At 52.9% G+C, this 16,887-nt stretch overlaps 1 protein-coding gene across 1 annotated transcript in view; it reads right to left on the reverse strand.

Moving 5' to 3' along the window:
• Positions 1-2,958: 2,958 nt before the first annotated feature.
• The window catches only part of ARMC9 (armadillo repeat containing 9), a gene marked incomplete at its 3' end in the record, with an annotated part of 143,076 nt that continues 129,147 nt past the window's right edge, over positions 2,959-16,887 (reverse strand). Inside the window, exons 22-24 of the mRNA XM_079710378.1 lie at positions 16,498-16,670; positions 9,673-9,802; positions 2,959-3,295 (exon numbers count right to left, since the gene is read on the reverse strand). Coding sequence (XP_079566504.1) covers positions 2,959-3,295; positions 9,673-9,802; positions 16,498-16,670 — 640 coding nt within the window. The remainder of the gene's footprint in view (positions 3,296-9,672; positions 9,803-16,497; positions 16,671-16,887) is intronic.

Genomic DNA, 16,887 nt, shown 5'->3' on the forward strand with positions numbered 1-16,887 from the left:
ATCACTGGTATTTTACAAAGTCTCTTTTGTGCCATCAGCCTTGGGGTGTGGAAGTGTGTGTCTGCAAGAGGGCTCTCCCAGAGGCCGAGGCCATGTTTAGTCCCCAGGGAACCGCCCAGACCACTGCTGGTGACCTCAGTGTAGTTTGCCCACATTGTTTTTTTACCCCAATGGCCAGACATTTACAAATCACACTTGAGCTCATCCGCAGGCTTGAGGGAGAAAGAGAAGTCCCCCTTGCATCAGGGAGGCTATGGGTGGTAACAGATGAGCCGCCCACTCCTTCTGGATTCTGGAGACAGGGCTTCTCCCCCGCCAAGGCAGGGCACGGCTGTGCCAGTTGGTGGCATCTGAGGAATCTGAAGGGAGTGGACGGTGCTGGAGAGAATGGGAGAGATTTTTCCATGATGCTCCTGTGCTGTTCATCTGCAAACACTCTCTGCCTTTTCAACGTTTCGCCGCGGAGCGCTTCCATTTCAGGGACCCAGTCTCTGCTTCTGTTTGTCCGTATCAACAACACTGAGAGAAGTGTTTGTGTTTTCTCTTTATTCCTCCAGAGGTCAAGCCAGGAGTTCAGAGGGCCTGGAGGCTGACATTCCCAAGAAGGCAGGGCAGTGTTCCACACAGCCTTCTTCCCCAGGTACAGAGAGGGGCTCACGCATTTCCAGAGAATCAAGATGGGCCAGTGACACGACCACAGAGTTCTAATGTGCCCAGCCTGGCACCACTGCCAAGACCTCGCGAGATTAACCCAGGGTCCTGGCCCATGATGTGTTTACAGTCATCGCAGGGGTAACCTGGCCTCTTGCCCGCTCCAACATTCTCCTGTTCACCTCTCTGCCCGCTCTCCTGAGGAGTCAGAAGGCCATTGAAAAACGCAGCGCTTATCCTTTATTTACGTCCAGTGGGGCCCCAGCGATGGCTCCACTAATGGGCATGGCCAGGGCAGACGGACTGCCTGGGGGGCAGCATGTGATTTTATTCACACACACACACGTACCATGTAAATACTGATAATTTTATTTCAATATTTCTGTTTTAGGAGAGGTCAGACCCTGCGACTAGCTTGAGTAACATGCCTGGCTCTGCAGTGAAGTGAAGTTTCTTCCTCTGTCCTCAGACGTGGGCCCTGAGGGCACCCTCGGCAAGGAGCGAGTACAGGCCTCCACCAGCGGGGGACAGTCACACTGCCAGTGGCACTATTTGTGCTTATGGTCTTAATGGAGGGAGGGAAATGGCTTTAAACTGGTCAACGCTCTGGGTCCTTAAAACACACGTGCAGAAGCACAGGGCTGCTTTGGAATAGCCATACTCCCAGCCAGAGAGGGGAACACACCATATTCTTACCAGATTTTAAAAGAGGAAGAAAATACTAAGTCTGCTGCTCAGGCAGCGGGCTTGAGAATGAGTTTCTGTTATTCTCAGTCCCTTCTGTTTCCTCATACTTGGTCTGGGTGAGAGGTCAGTTTCCGCCGAGGCCAGGGTCCCATCTCTGGCCGAGCTGTCTGGCTCCGGCTCCTCCGCAGAAGCTCCCGAGATGGACGAGATGGACGGGCTCATGGATTTGGCTCTGCTGCCCCCCAGCTGGGTGCCAGGGGGAGGGCGGGCAGGAAGGGCGGTGGCAGGACCCTGGGGCATGGGCTGCGGTGGGCCTGGTCCTGGATGCCTGGAGGGCTGTCCTCCTCAGCCCCTGAAGCCACCTGGCGGCTCATTGACAACTGTCTCTTCACATCTATCACCTGCAGCTGCTGGCTGGCCGAGGGCAGGAAGTTGGCTGGTCACTGGGCAACGGGATGGTGACACCGGGGAAGAACCCATCCTCACTTCCTGGAAGACTGGATGCCTAGAGAAGAAAATCCAGGCAAGCTGCCAGCACCAGGCCGGTCTCAGCACAGAGCCCCCTCTGTCCCACACAAGCCCTCCTTTCAACAGGCTCTGCGCAAACAGAGCGCCGGGAACCTTCCCTCCCGGGTCACCTGCTCTGCGGCCAGGGCCCGAGTCGGGCGGCCACGCTCGTTCCTTACAGGAAGCAGGCTGCCCGGTGCGGGGACTCTGTGAGCTCCGCTGGCCGCGCGCCTGTGTCTGTTGAGGCCGAGGGACGCGTATCTGCTGCTACCCACCCCGTGCGCCGGCCAGCCCGTCCGCGGCCCGGTGCTGCCACCGTGGTGACGAGAGCAGGGGCGCCCGGCCTGCTGCAGCCCGGAGGCCGGGCAGGGATGGGCGGCCTGCCTGCCCCTCTCCTGGCCGCCCCGCCCCCCACGCGGTACTCGCCGGCTTTTCCTCCGGACCTGTGTACGGAAGCACCGCGGTGGGAAGGCCGGACTGGGGCCCTGCGTGTGTGTTTCCCAGCAGAGGGGCGCTGAAAGGAGGGGGAGAGCCCCGCGGGCTTCCCGGCCTCGGCCCATTTACACACTCCCAGCCCAACGGCTCCCCGGCTGGCCAGCGCGCCCAGGGCCGCGGCAGGAACGGAAGGGGCCCCGCAGGCCTGCAGACATCCTGAGAGTGGCTGATTTGGGGCCGCTTGACGTTCTTTTGTTCGGTTTCTCTTTTGTTTTCCCTTATTTTTAGTAAAGCCCTTTAGAAAGTTACGGGCTCAGCTGGGGAGTGGAGGGGTGTGGTCAACTAGCCGACGGGCAGGGGACGGAGAAGCGGTCTTTACCGCTAGCAAAAGGGTGGGAGGAGGGCCCCAGGGACAGAGGGGGGACCTTGGACCCACCCCCACCCCCCACCCCCCAGTCCCTCGGGCGGCCCCTCCGCCCAGCCTGCGAGGAAGCACCTGCTTCTGTCTGATTCCGAGGCCGCCCTGAGCTGCTGCTGGCTGCTTCCCACCAGAAGGCCGGTTCGGATTTCGGGGTTGACCTGCAAGCCCCACACAGGGGGATCTTGTCTCCGAGTGGCATTGCCTGGAGGGTGTCATTCCGCCCGTTTGTGTATGAGCCTCTGAGACCAAGGGCAATTTCATAAACAGAAAGATGAGTGAAGAACCGGTCCCTGGGGCAGAGGAAGCGTCTGGCTAGGGCCCTGGTCCTGCGGGGAGGGGAAGCGGGCCTTGGTCCGGTGGGCACGGAAGGGGCACCAGTCAGATGCGGAAGGCCAGCGCCCTTCCCTGCAGGCTGACTTACTTTGCAGGCTCCTCGTGGCGCACGCCGTGGAGCCGGGGCGGCTGGCCTGCTGTGGGCCACACGAGGAGAAATGAGGGGCTAGGGCCGATGCCTTGGCCTTGGGTGGGTTCAGGTCCAGGATCTCTGGGCTGCAGGGGGCCCGGGGCTTGTAGGCGAAGCCGGGTGTAAACTCCCTGGAACAAAATGTGCAATCTGAAGTCACAGGAGGAAGGAAGGACTCCCCTTTCCAAGCACTAATAGATGCCAGGCAGGCACTGTCCTGGGCATGGGGCAGGGGTGAGGGAGAGCAGGGCACCCAGAGGCATAAATCCTTGCCCCACGGAGCTCACGTTTTAGGGCAGGAGGGAGACGATGAAAGAGGAATCAATGCTAAGGAGGAGACGAAGCAAGGAAGGGGAATAGGGAACTTGGGAGAGTATTAAACTGTGAGATCGAATGGCCAGAAAGCTGTGGCTGGCACAGTAATGGTCCCCAGTTAGGTCCATGTCCTCCTCCCTGGAACCTTACATGACAAAAGGGAATTAAGGCTGCAGATGTGATTACTAGGGGTGGGCCCAAGGTAATCACAAGGGTCCTTAAGAGTGGGAGAGAGGCAGAAGAGAGTCAGAGGAACAGGTACGGCCACGGAAAAAAGGCACAGAGATGCAACGCTGCTGGCTTGACGGATGGTGGAAGGGGCCACAAGCCAAGGAGGGCATGAGGCCTCTAGAAGCCAGAAAAGACATTCTTCCCTAGACCTCCGGAATGTAACCTGTCCAGTGGATACCTTGATTCCAGCCCACTGAGACCCGTGTAGGACTTCTAACCTAGGGAACTGTAAGATAATAAATTTGTGTTTGTTCAGGTAACTAAATGTGTGCTAATTTATCATAGCAATTGGAAAGTGATTTTAGATGGGGTAGCCCGAAAAGGCCTCAGCGAGAAGGTAACTTTCAGCTCCCAAACAATCCTGTGAGGCAGGCATTACTACCCCATTTTTCAGATGTTAAAACTGAGGCTCTAAGTTCGTAAACTTTCCCAAGGTCACACACATAACAAGCAGTTAGTGAGGCCAAGATCTGAACCCAGTGGGATCTTATAGCCAGCCATCCTCCAGACGCCCTCAGGACCCCATCCCAATGGACCAGCTTCACAGAGACAGGAGCCAGCTTTCCTCCAGCACCTGCAGCCACCACAGCTGGGGTTGGTGATGTGATTTCCTGGCCTAGCCCTTTGCTCTCTGGCTGTCATTGAGCTATATACATGCTCAACTCTTCTTCCCACCTTGACTTCTGGGGCCTTTGCTATCTATGCGCCCATTTTCCGGACAATAACTCTGAAGACTGGAGTCCCGGGCTGTCATCCGGGGTTGTTGTCACCATTGAATGAGCTGATGTCAGCGCCAGCTCCGCTCCCGGCAGAGGCAGCAGGTGCTCCTAGTCCAGCTTCCCTTCAATAAGTGGGTGTCTCCGTCTGCGGGCTGCACACAGCAGGTGCACGGCAGGTACTGTGAGCTTGGCGAGTGCGGGGGTCCCCGCACTGCATCCCCTGGGACAGGGAGAGGCTGACCGGCTGCTGGGCTTCCCAGTGGGCAGTGGGGAGTGTGTGTGTGTGTGTGCGTGTGCTGGGGGTTGAAACTGAGGACTGTGGGAAGTGCAGGATCCAGTGGCTGGGAAGGAGGGTGGGGGGCCCAGAGGGTGCGCTCAGTCGAAGGGCCTGGGTTCTCAGTCCCACTGTGCTGCTCTCTAGCTGGTGACGAGAGTGAGCAAGTCTGCTGACACTTTGGGAGCCTCAGTTTCCTCACCTGTAAAATGTTTTCTATAGGACAGCTCTGAAGATAGGGTGGCTGTGCTCCGGGCCCAGTTGTGGTAAAGTGCCCCCTAAATGGGGGTTACGACTCTGGGGAGTGAGACTCGGGAGGAAACTGCATAATTTTTGGATTCATTTCTATATGCCTCCTTTTTTTTTTACATTGAGAATCTAATACTTTAATAATCAGAAAAATAAAATATCTGAAAAGTCTCCAAATTCAAATTTAGAAAAAGACTGGCATATACTATTATATATAAAATAGATAACTAATAAGGACCTACTGTAGAGCACAGGGGACTCTACTCAATACTCTGTAATGGCCTATATGGGAAAAGAATCTAAAAAGGAGTGGATATATGTATACGTATAACTGATTCACTTTGCTGTACAGCAGGAACTAATACAACATTGTAAATCAACTATATTCCAATAAAGCAAAAAAAAAAGAGGCTGGCATAAAAACCGCCCATACTTTAGACAAGAAATCTTTCATACCAGGTTGAAAAGGATAGAGGAGATTTAGCCCTATTACTTTTTCTTTAAACTTTAATTTTTTTCTTCAAAAAGCAAAATTTATTTTTATGTCACTCTTAATATTGTCCCTCCAGGTGAACTCCCTAAGAGCAGCAATTTGGTCTAGTTGACCTTTGAGCCTCAGTGTCCAGCACAGTTTCTGAGCACCATGTGCATTACCAGTGAATGAAAGAAAAGCAAAATGTTAGGGCAAAGGCGTCATAAATTCCGGTATATAGATCAGATGAAAGAGCACACAATCATTAAAAATAATAAAGATGGGGGCTGCTCAGGCATATGAGAGAGAATGGAATAAGGCTGAATACAGAGCAATACAGAGTAGCATGTAAGTCTGACTGCAATTGTGTGAAAACAGGCATGCATTGCTGACACTTCTTCCACATACAAAGAAGCTTCTTATACAGGCTAGTGAGGTGGTTTTCCTTTAATATTATTTAGTTCAGATGATTTTTTCTCCTATTTTGCTGTTCTAATTTTGATATATAGATATATATTTTTTCTTTTTTTGGCCTTGTGGCTTGTGGGATCTCAGTTCCCTGACCAGGGATTGAACCCAGGCCACGGCAGTGAAAGCCCAGAATCCTAACCACCAGACCACCAGGGAACTCCCTAATTTTGATATTTTTTATCATTGTTATTGCAGTAAAATATACATAACATAAAAATCTTGACCATTTTTAAATGTAGCCCCATTACACTTTCAAAAGGAATAATTGAGAGACACTAGTAAAAACTACTCAGGTGAGCACTGGGGCTATTCCCGGCAATGGTAACGGCAGAGGGTCAGCCCTGGGTTACCTGGGGATGTCCCATCACACGGTCATGGAACAGGGTGGCCAGATTTGGAGGAGCTAGACGTGCAGACCCAGGACGGCTGGCCTGCTTCACCCCGTGGGGCCTTAGAGCCAGTGAGCAGCAAGGTCAAGTTGCAGGGTCAGAGGAAGCCAAGGTGAGTTGGCAAGAAGTGAAGGGAGAAAAAAGTCTGGGCAGCAGGGCTGGGAATCTCTAACCTCCCAACCCAGGGCAACCAGGAAAGGGTCCCATCCTTTTTGGAGAGCAATTTGGCAATGTGTATGAATATCCTAACATGCAGGTTAATTTTATGGGTCAACATTGCTGGGCCACGGCACCCAGGTATTTGATTAAATATCATTCTGGATATTTCTGTGCTAGTGTTCTTTGGATGAGATTAACATTTCAATAGGTGGACTTTTTTTTTTTTTTTGCCGTGCTGTGCGGCTTGTGGGATCTTAGTTTCCCCACCATGGATTGAACCCGGGCCCTTGGAAGTGAAAATGCGGAGTCCTAACCACTGGACTGCCAGGGAACTCCTCATAGGTGGCCTTTGGGTAAAGCAGACTGCCCTCCAGAATGTGGGTGGGTCTCATCTGATCACTTTTAGATTTTGGACTTGCCAGGCCTCTGCTACTATGGGAGCTGATTCCTTAAAAGAAATCTCTGTATAGACACACTTCCTGTTGGTTCTATTTCTCTGGAGGATCCTGACTAATACACCTTAAAAGGCAGCCTCCTCTCTGCCATGGGACATGACCTTTGTTTGGCCAGGGCAGCATTGCTGCTGGGGAAAGAGCACCCTCAGACAGAGGCTCCCTCGGCTGGCTCCTCCCGTTGGCATTGGAGAAAGTGGCCTTTGGCAGACACCAGGGGGCTGCCCTTTGGCTTGGCAGGTGCCCCCCACCCCATGAGGTTCCCCAAACAACCTGGGGGGCTGCAGGAAGCGGCGGTGTGGACTGAGGGCGCTGGCCACTGTCACTGAACTCTGCAGGGATGATGGCATCAGGACCCCCTGGAAAGGACTCTGTAGGAGGCGGGGATGGCCGTCTGTCGGTAAGGGTCAGCTTGGCCTCTGAGTGGCCCCTAGCTCCCTAACGCCCCAGAATGTTGAGCTCAGCAGTCTGGGCAGCTAGGAGCCAGAGCCAGGAAAGGGTGACGGTCTGGCAGGAGATGGGACCGGATGAGGGCAGAGCAGAAAAAGCACATGGATGGCAGTCACCTATGATTTAGAAAAACGTGATCTGCTACAGGAACACATGGTGCTGGGTCCTAGTAGGAGGTAAACTTCAAAATATTGGTAAATTGGTAGGTGGCCTGCAAGGTAGGCGATTACTTATTAAAGAAGGCTGGCCTGTTTATATTATCTCTCTTATCAATAGGAACATTGTGTTGGAACGGAGTAGCAATAAAAGGCTTCTGGAGATATTTAATCTTTACTTGTGTTTGGAATGCTGCTGAGTCATAATCCGCAGATGGCCGGCAGCCGATGGGTCGGCAAGGCAACGTGACAGTCTGGGCAGCAAGGCCCCTCACCTTCCCGGAGGTGACGGCTGGAAAGCAACGCTGCACGTTCCAAGGTGCGGGTCAGCCCCTCCAGGTCTGAACCGACAGATTTCCTGGGAGAGGGCCTTGGCTCTTCTTGGGATAAATGCTTTTTTTAAAAAAATGCATTTTCATAGCCTGGTTAAAAGCTACTCAAAGCTAAGCGGATAGAAAAAAGAAAAGGAGAACTTGGCTGTCGGGAGGTGTGGGATGGTGGAGTCCGAACATTTTTACTCCTGGCTTTTTCAGGAAGGCAATTGCATAGCAAGACCAGTTGCTGGAAGCCACGGGGCTGCAGTCATCTTTACACCACCTCAAAGTTGGGGCTAAGCAACTGAGGGCTATCATTCCGTCTACAAATGACCCACGCCCAGAGCTCCAGGGCCTTCCTTCTGCCGCAAGCGAGGGCCCACCCAGCCGACTCATCTTCCGGGGCCAGGGGCTGCCCTCCCCCCTACAGACCGAGAGAGAGAGAGAGAGAGAGAGAGAGAGAGAGAGAGAGAGAGAGAGAAAGAGAGAGAGAGGGAGAGAGAGAGAGGAGTTGTCAAGCCAGACAGAGAGCCACTCTCTCTCCCTTTCTCCTGAGGATCCATCCATCGCCTATTTTGAGCACCTGCCCTGGGCCAGGTGTGGGAACACAGGGACAAACACCCTGCTCATGGCCCCTGTCTTTGAGGAGAGCGGGAGACAGTCACGGAGCACGAGACCACACAGTGAGCCTCGGGCTCACCATCTTTTACGCCCTCGGCCCGGTAGAGATATCCAGGACTGCCCCCCTCCCCAGTGCAGGTCCCAAAGTCCTTCCAGCTCATCCCCACACAGCAGGAAAGAAAGGTGCAGGGTCGCTGCCTGCCCCAGTGGGTGCCGCTCTGCTGGGTCCACCAGTGGGTGCTGGCTCTGCTAGGGCTTCTGCAGGTCATCTCTGACTCCCCGGCCACTTCTGCAGGCAGTGGGTGGCTTCAGGCCTCGGGGGCCTGGAATGCGGGCCCTCCCACTGCCTCACCCAGCTCCCCGAGGCCCCGCTGCTGTCGGGCCAGTCAGCCGTGACCACAGCTGAGGTTAGGGTGACCCTACAGACACTGTAAGGGAAGTCCTTCCCTGTTCTACAGGAAGGTGGGGCGCGGGAGGCCTGGCCAGTCACCGTGGCAGGATCCCTTTACTTCCGAGACTGCAAGGCGTAGTCATGTTCACCATGACTCTAGCCCAGGGTTTTAGTGCAGGAGCTTGGCTTGTCTATGGTGACATGCTCAGCCGGCAGGGCGCCCTGTGACCAGGAGGAAGTGGTGGGCGGCGGTCGGGAGACAGGCTGGGTCTGCATCCAGAGCCGGGCCCCTCCCCCTGAGCAGGCTTCCTCTGACCTGAAAAAGGGGGCTGTGAGAGATTAAGAAAAACAGTCCTTTCTAGATTCTAAAGAATCCCTGGTAACCCATCAAGTGCCAGTTTGTGCTCGTTTGGTACAGAGGGAGAGAAAATAACTTTTATTTTCTCCTTGGAGGCCCAGTTTCGGTTTCAGGAAGCTGACATCGGAGCCAAACCATTTGACTGGTCTCGTTCTTCATCTTTCTCCCCTCCAAAGCCAGCTGCTAAGATAGGACACGGACCTCAAATTAATTCTAATCACAAACCCTCCCAAACATGTTTACCCATCAGTTCTTAAAACTAGTCTCTTGGGCATGTTTGTAAGTTTTTCTCTCCTTCCAGTCTGACAACTGATAATTCTCTGGAGGCAGGTCCCTCCCCCTTGGGCTCTGAGGTTATCAAGCATGGTGACCACGCTCCCCTGAGGATCTCAGAACCGCGCTTCAGGACCCAGCGAAACGCTCCTTTGCTTCCATCGTCAGAGGCTGGGCCTCAGAGGAGCCTTCCCAGGATACCTCGCCATCCCTACCTGGTGGTCTCGCCACTGTCCAGGGCATAGGGCACCTCCCTAGGCTGGCTCGGGCCTCCCGCTGGGGGCAGGTGAGGCTCTCCCTGACGTCCTGCTGGCAACCACTCTCCCGACTTGGCGTCGATAGCGGCTGTGGAGGAGAGAGAGCTCAGTTGATTCTGCTCTGGAAGCTCTTTGAGGATGCTCTTTACTGGGCTGGGCCCTGAAGTCGAGAAAAGCACACACCCCGGGCCAGTCCCTCACGGCTCCCCGGCGCCTATGGATGGGGACTTGTTTACTTGTGCAGCTTGAGGCCTTTCCAGATGGCCACTTGATGTACTTATAACCTGAGGGTGCAACAGGCATGCTCTGGCTGGAACACACGAAGCGCAGAGAAGGACAGACCAGTGGCCCTGTCGCCTCCCACACTCCCACTGCCTCTCAGGGAAAAGCCAACAAAAGCCAGAATTGTCTCCTGGGCCCCTGCTTGGCTCTGATGCACAGCGGCCCAGAGGCACACTGAAAAACTCTTCGTGTTTATTTGAAATTCAAGTTCACCTGGGTGTCCTGTATTTTTATTTGCCAAATCTGGCAACCCCCGAGGTGGGGCTCTCTTCACCCTGTGCTGCCCCAGGATCCTTCAGGCCTGAATCCCTGTCTTCCCCCAGGGGCAGGAGCCTCCATAATACCACCTAGCAAGGACAAGGCCACCTAGGTCACCCCAAGATCACAGGGAGTGATAGGAGAAGTCCCAGATGACACTGCCGTGGATGCCTCCCAAGGGTCTGGGGACAGGCCTGTTCTGTATTTCAAATGACAGGGACCCCTCTTTCTCCAGCTCTGCTTCTCCTCTTCTTGTTCTATAGCCAAGGGGGTCCGTGTCACCATCAGAGCAACACTGTGACAGAGTCTGGATTCACTGCTTCCTTAATCCACGCTCCTTTCAGCTCTTTCATTAAAAAAAAAAAAAAGTCTCTCTAGCACCTTTGCAATGTGGCCTCTGCTTTATCTTAAATATAAAGAATCTTCCCTACCTAAACAGACATGTCTCCAAAGAAGACGTACAGATGGCCAACAGGCACGTGAAAAGATGCTAAACATCGCTAATTATTAGACAAATGCAAGTTAAAACTACAATGATATACCACTTCAAACCGGTCAGAATGGCCATCATTAAAAAGTCTCTAACAAATGCTGGAGAGGGTGTGGAGAAAAGACAACCCTCCTACACTGTTGGTGGGAATGTAAGTTGGTGCAGCCACTATGGAAAACGAATGGAGTTTCCTCAAAAAAACTAAAAATAGAGTTGCCATATGATCTAGCAATTCCACTCCTGGGCATATATCCAGACAAAACTATAATTCAAAAAGATACACGCACCCCTATGTTCATAGCAGCATTATTTACAATAGCCAGGACACAGAAACAACCTAAATGTCCACTGACAGATGAATGGATAAAGAAGATGTGGTACATATATACCATGGAATACAACTCAGCCTTAAAAAAGAATGAGAGGGCTTCCCTGGTGGCGCAGTGGTTGAGAGTCCGCCTGCCAATGCAGGGGACACGGGTTCGTGCCCCAGTCTGGGAAGATCCCACATGTCACGGAGCGGCTGGGCCCGTGAGCCATGGCCGCTGAGCCTGCACGTCCGGAGCCTGTGCTCTGCAGCGGGAGAGGCCACAACAGTGAGAGGCCCACGTACCGCAAAAAAAAAAAAAAAAGAATGAGATAATGCCATTTGCAGCAGCATGGATGGACCTAGAGATGATCACACTAGGTGAAGTAAGTCAGAAAGAGAAAGACAAATACCATACTTATATGGTACAAAAACACATACTTATATGTGGAATCTAAGATATGACACAAATGAACTTATCTAAGAAACAGAAACAGACTCCCAGACATAGAGAACAGATTTGTGGTTGCCAAGGGGGAAGGGAGTGGGGGAGGGATGGATTGGGAGTTTGGGGTTAGCAGGTGCAAACTAGTATATATAGAATGGGTAAACAAGGTCCTATTGTATAGCACAGGGAACGATATTCAATATTCTGTGATAAACCATAATGGAAAAGAATATAAAAAAGAATGTACATATATGTGTAACTAAATCACTTTGCTGTAGAGCAGAAATTAATACAACATTGTAAATCAACTATACTTCAATTTAAAAAAAAAATCTTCCCTGCAGGTTTCCTCAAATCCATAGCAAGGGGGCACAGCTTTGACTTCCAGATAACTCTCTTTTGACCCAAACAAGGGCTCTGTTTCTGGTATGGAACCCAATGGGTGGCTTTATTTACAGTCCACATTGGACAGTCTCCACCCAGAACTGGGACTAGAACTAGAATTTCAGCCTTCTCTGATCTGCTCTTCAATGGACAACTGGTCTGCTTGTCTGTGCTCTCTGCTCAATGGGCTTACAGTAAGTCCCCTACATACGAACCTTCAAGTTGTGAACTTTCAAAGATGTGAACGTGCATTTGCATGTCCAATCACGTAAGTTAGTTCACGTCTCTGGCGTACATTGCCATGTGTGTGCATCCTCTACAAATGGTTGCAGCAGCCATTCAGAATGCAATCCGGTGCTACTGGGTCATCTATGACTAGAAAAAAGAGCTACTACCCAGATGTCACTGGATCGTTTTTTCAAGAGAGTAGACAGAAGTGAATCCAGCAAGGAACCAGAACCTGTGCCATCAACGTCAGGTGTGAGTGAAATTGCAGCTTGCCCTCGGTCTCCTATTGCTGACGACCCTTCAGCTCTACTGTCTCCCACCTCCTCTCCCTCCTCCAGTCAGTAACTCTTCTTGCCTGTTCACTCGATGCCAGCCCCTGGATGCCAGCTGTTGTACTGTACTGCTGTACTTTTCAAGATACCATACTGTAAGATTAAAGATGTTTTCTTTATTTTGTGTTTGTTTTTTATGTATTATTTGTGCAAAAATTATAAACCTATTGCAGTACAGTACTGTATAGCTGATTATATTAGTTATATTAGTTATTAGTATCCTATTAGTTAGCTGGGTACCTAGGCTAGCTTCGTTGGATTTATGAACAAATTGGACTTAAGAACGTCATCTCAGAACAGAACTCGTTCCTATGTAGGAGACTTAACTGTTTAATAAAGCCCAGGGGACCAGATTTGGGTGTATGAAACAATAGTTGAGTGGAAGCACACGAGTGCTGAGCTACACACAGAAAATCCCATGAGAGTTAATGGTGTTACAAGATGGTGCCCGGGGGTAGGCAGCCCTCCAGGATCAGGAGCTTCCCCCGGCCGCTGGTGGGGGGAGACAGCTGGCAAAGCCCTCTGGCAGGAGGGAGGAGGCGCCAAGCTGGGCTCTCCGAAGACCCTCTGAGGTCTTCTCGGTCCAGTCACCAAGCAGTAGCCACCCCTCCGTCCTTGCCTATTCGCTCTGCTTAGGCCACACTGCAGACTTTCAGAGCACCCCCTGCGGCACCCCCCACCACCCGCAAGAAAACCAGCTCCACTGAAAGAGCTGGGATCTGGGAGGATCCAGCAGCGCGTGAGGCTTCCTGGAACAACCACTGCTTTCCTACCTGTTAATCCATTTCAGACAGGGCTGGCATTGTCCCTCCACGGTCCACTGACAAGGCATGGGATTTTGATAGCCCAGTTTTGGTTGACGGGGAAATGAGAATAACTTGCCTCAGGCCAATATCATGCAACACTCTAAGTCACATTCTTGGCTTATTTTTCTTGGGAACTATTTCCTTTTGGCTCCGTGGGGCTGAGTCCTTTGCTTAAAAATAATGTCCTTTCTGGGCCCGCATTCAACTGATCAAGCCGTTTGAGGGTCCCGCAGGTTCCTCGTCATGAGTCCTGCCTTCAGTGTTGACTGAATGCACAGGGGTGAAGGGGTGTCCTGAACAAACCTGACGTGTGGGCCGTGGTGCTGGGTTCCCACGGGTCTCGAGGTGTTAATTCCCAGCATGAGTGTAGCCAGACTCAGTAGTAAGTCATGTGTGAGGGGACCTGTGGGGAGTGGCCAGGCGAGGCCAGAATGGGATGGTGGGGGGACAAGGTGAGCAGGAGAAGAGACGGGCAAGAAAGGGCTGGAGGAGCAGGACTGCGTGGACGGTAGGGTCAAGAGGAAGTCAGATCGGCTCTTGTCAGGGAAGGAGTGAAACCAGAGACGGTGAGGGTCAGGATGGCCCCACTGCCCACCGCTGTCCTTTCTTTCCCTCAACCGTGGCACTCAGTCCCAGATGCAGCCTCAGAACCAGTCTCAACGCAGCATTCCAAGCACCTTGGCTGAAGCCTGTTTGCACGCAACCTCACGTGGAGGCTGAGAAGAGGAAGAGATGGCGGTGGCGAGACAGGATGGGGAGCTGGCACTGGTCCACGGGTGAGGCGAGGGCCAGGGTGGCTGCAGCTGGGCAAAAGGAAGGAAGCACAGAATCTACACCGGAGACGGAATCCACGCTCATTAAATGACCCCGGGAAAGCCGATGACCCGGACGCTTGGCTTCTCCAAGGGGAGAACTTTTGTCAAGGAAAAGGATTGTAAAGGAGAACTACGGGTGCTGGCCTGAGGTGGAGACACGGCCTGGGGGTGGGTGGAGAGATTAATATACCTGGTGTCTGAAGGGGGAGTGAGGGTGGACTAGGGGTCAGTGTAGTGGAGTCCACCGAGGCAGGAGGGCAGTAGATGGGCTCCCAGCCAGACCTGAGCGAACAGGAGCAGGTGGAGGATGGGACCCGAAAAATACGGCCTCAGTGTTCACAGCAGGCTCATGGGTGCACCCGACAGCGTGACTGGGCCCGTCTGGAGGGGCTGATGAGCAGCTGCTGCCTCGGCAGGGAGAGGCACTGGGAACGGCTGATGATCACAGGGATGGGTGCCCATTGTTTTCCTGCAAGGAACCAGACCCTGCCAGGGCCAAAGGCAATTGTGCTTGAAACTAACAAGAACGTCTACATCGCCAGCTGCCACTCAGCCACCTCTGTCCCTGACAACCTCAAGTGCCTCCACCCTACAGGTAATAATACCATGACAAATCGTTCCAAAAGACAGGACCACACTTATAATCGGTGCAAGACAGAGGGTCACCGTGGTGGTCATTTGGGTCAAACAAGGATGTTACTGCTGAATAAGTTTAGCCTAAATGCAACTTTTTGGAAGTCCAGAACTTGAAATCATTTAAAACTCAGTGGCATTAGGTCAAACTGGCAAAAATTGTTAGACCACCTAAAACCTCCACCCCGGCAGCAGAGATCTCTGGATAAATTATTGAGCTAATTGTCTTTTAGAGAAGGCATATTAATGCCTGCAATGTCTGCAGCTCTAACAAAACACATGTAAAATAACAGATGATCAAAGCTGGCAAAACCTCTAAAACCGCTTATAATCAAGAGATCTCCTCTCCTGGGGTAACCAAATAACCTGGCTTTCTTCTGGCGCTGCGACAGGTCTATTGCTCTGAATCGGGGATCAGGAGCAGTTGAATCCAACTGTGAGCAGATGATAAAAGCTCGCAGATGTTTCTCACACTGGAATCTGACCCGCTCCTCTGTTGTTTTTCTATTTGAATGGATATTACAGTCTTATCTGATCTGTTCATATCTTTTTAATTTCCTCTTGAAAATTAAAAAAAAAAACTTTGTACATTTCGAATTCAAAGCACATACATTTTTTTCTGGCATCTAAAAACTACATTTATCCCCCATCAGTCTCTGATGAACTCAACTGGATACTTCAAAATGTGTTTGGATCCCACAGTAGTTTTTGCTCCTAGCCACACATTTCTGACTCAATTCAGCCTTTCTAACATGTGGCTGACCACCTCAGCACCAGAGTTTGGGGCACCAAAGTTTTGGTCAAAGATCTACATCGTTCTGAGATTCCTACTTAAAAATCTCACATTAAACACAGCTTCCCCAGTCAGAAATCTTGCTCAGAAGCTTGCACATGTGAGCACTGGACACAGCGCTCTGAGAGGAGGGGGTCTAGAGGAAAAGCCCACGGTCAGGTCTGGCTGTGTGGTCGCAAGCCTGTGGGCCTCTACGACACGGGGCAGTGGCTGAGCTCAGGGGGCTTCTCAGGACCAGGTGGGAGGCCAAGGCCTTTCTGGGTCTGTAACTGCAGCTGCTTCATAAGAGTCCAGGCATCACCAGTCCCACTGCTGCCCCCAGTCCCAGAGCTGCCCCCAGGCCCAGAGCTGCCCCCAGTCCCAGAGCTGCCCCAAGGCCCAGTGCTGCCCCCAGTCCCAGAGCTGCCCCCAGGCCCAGAGCTGCCCCCAGGCCCAGTGCTGCCCCCAGTCCCAGAGCTGCCCCCAGTCCCAGAGCTGCCCCCAGTCCCAGTGCTGCCCCCAGGCCCAGAGCTGCCCCCAGTCCCAGTGCTGCCCCCAGGCCCAGAGCTGCCCCCAGGCCCAGAGCTGCCCCCAGGCCCAGTGCTGCCCCCAGGCCCAGAGCTGCCCCCAGTCCCAGTGCTGCCCCCAGTCCCAGTGCTGCCCCCAGTCCCAGTGCTGCCCCCAGGCCCAGAGCTGCCCCCAGGCCCAGTGCTGCCCCCAGTCCCAGTGCTGCCCCCAGGCCCAGAGCTGCCCCCAGGCCCAGTGCTGCCCCCAGGCCCAGAGCTGCCCCCAGGCCCAGTGCTGCCCCCAGTCCCAGAGCTGCCCCCAGTCCAGTGCTGCCCCCAGGCCCAGAGCTGCCCCCAGTCCCAGTGCTGCCCCCAGTCCCAGTGCTGCCCCCAGGCCCAGAGCTGCCCCCAGGCCCAGTGCTGCCCCCAGTCCCAGAGCTGCCCCCAGTCCCAGTGCTGCTCCCAGTCCCAGAGCTGCCCTCAAGCCCAGAGCTGCCCCCAGGCCCAGTGCTGCCCCCAGGCCCAAAGCTGTCCCCCACATGCTGCCAGTATGCTTACATGAAGAGGAAGTGCAAGGCTCAGGAGCACCAGGCATGACCCCCTTGCAGACTGGAAGGTGGGCATTTGGCAGAGATGGGAGGCAGCTGTTTCTGGCATGTGTGGCCATCTGGGGAGAGATGGGATGGTCTTCCAGCCTGGAGGAAAAAAAGAAAACAGCAATAAATACAGATAGGAGATATTTGACTGATGACTACTGTGTAGCATCACAAAAAAATACAGGAAGTGGAAGTACCTGAAAGTCTTTTGTTAAACTGATATTAGCAGATATTGAATCTCTTTAAGAAATAGGAAGTGCCCTTACCTCACTCTTGTTAGCTCTTATAAATTTACAGTGAAACATGGCTATTATTT

Source organism: Hyperoodon ampullatus (assembly GCF_949752795.1).
Source record: "Hyperoodon ampullatus genome assembly, chromosome: 8".
Taxonomy (NCBI): domain Eukaryota; kingdom Metazoa; phylum Chordata; class Mammalia; order Artiodactyla; family Ziphiidae; genus Hyperoodon; species Hyperoodon ampullatus.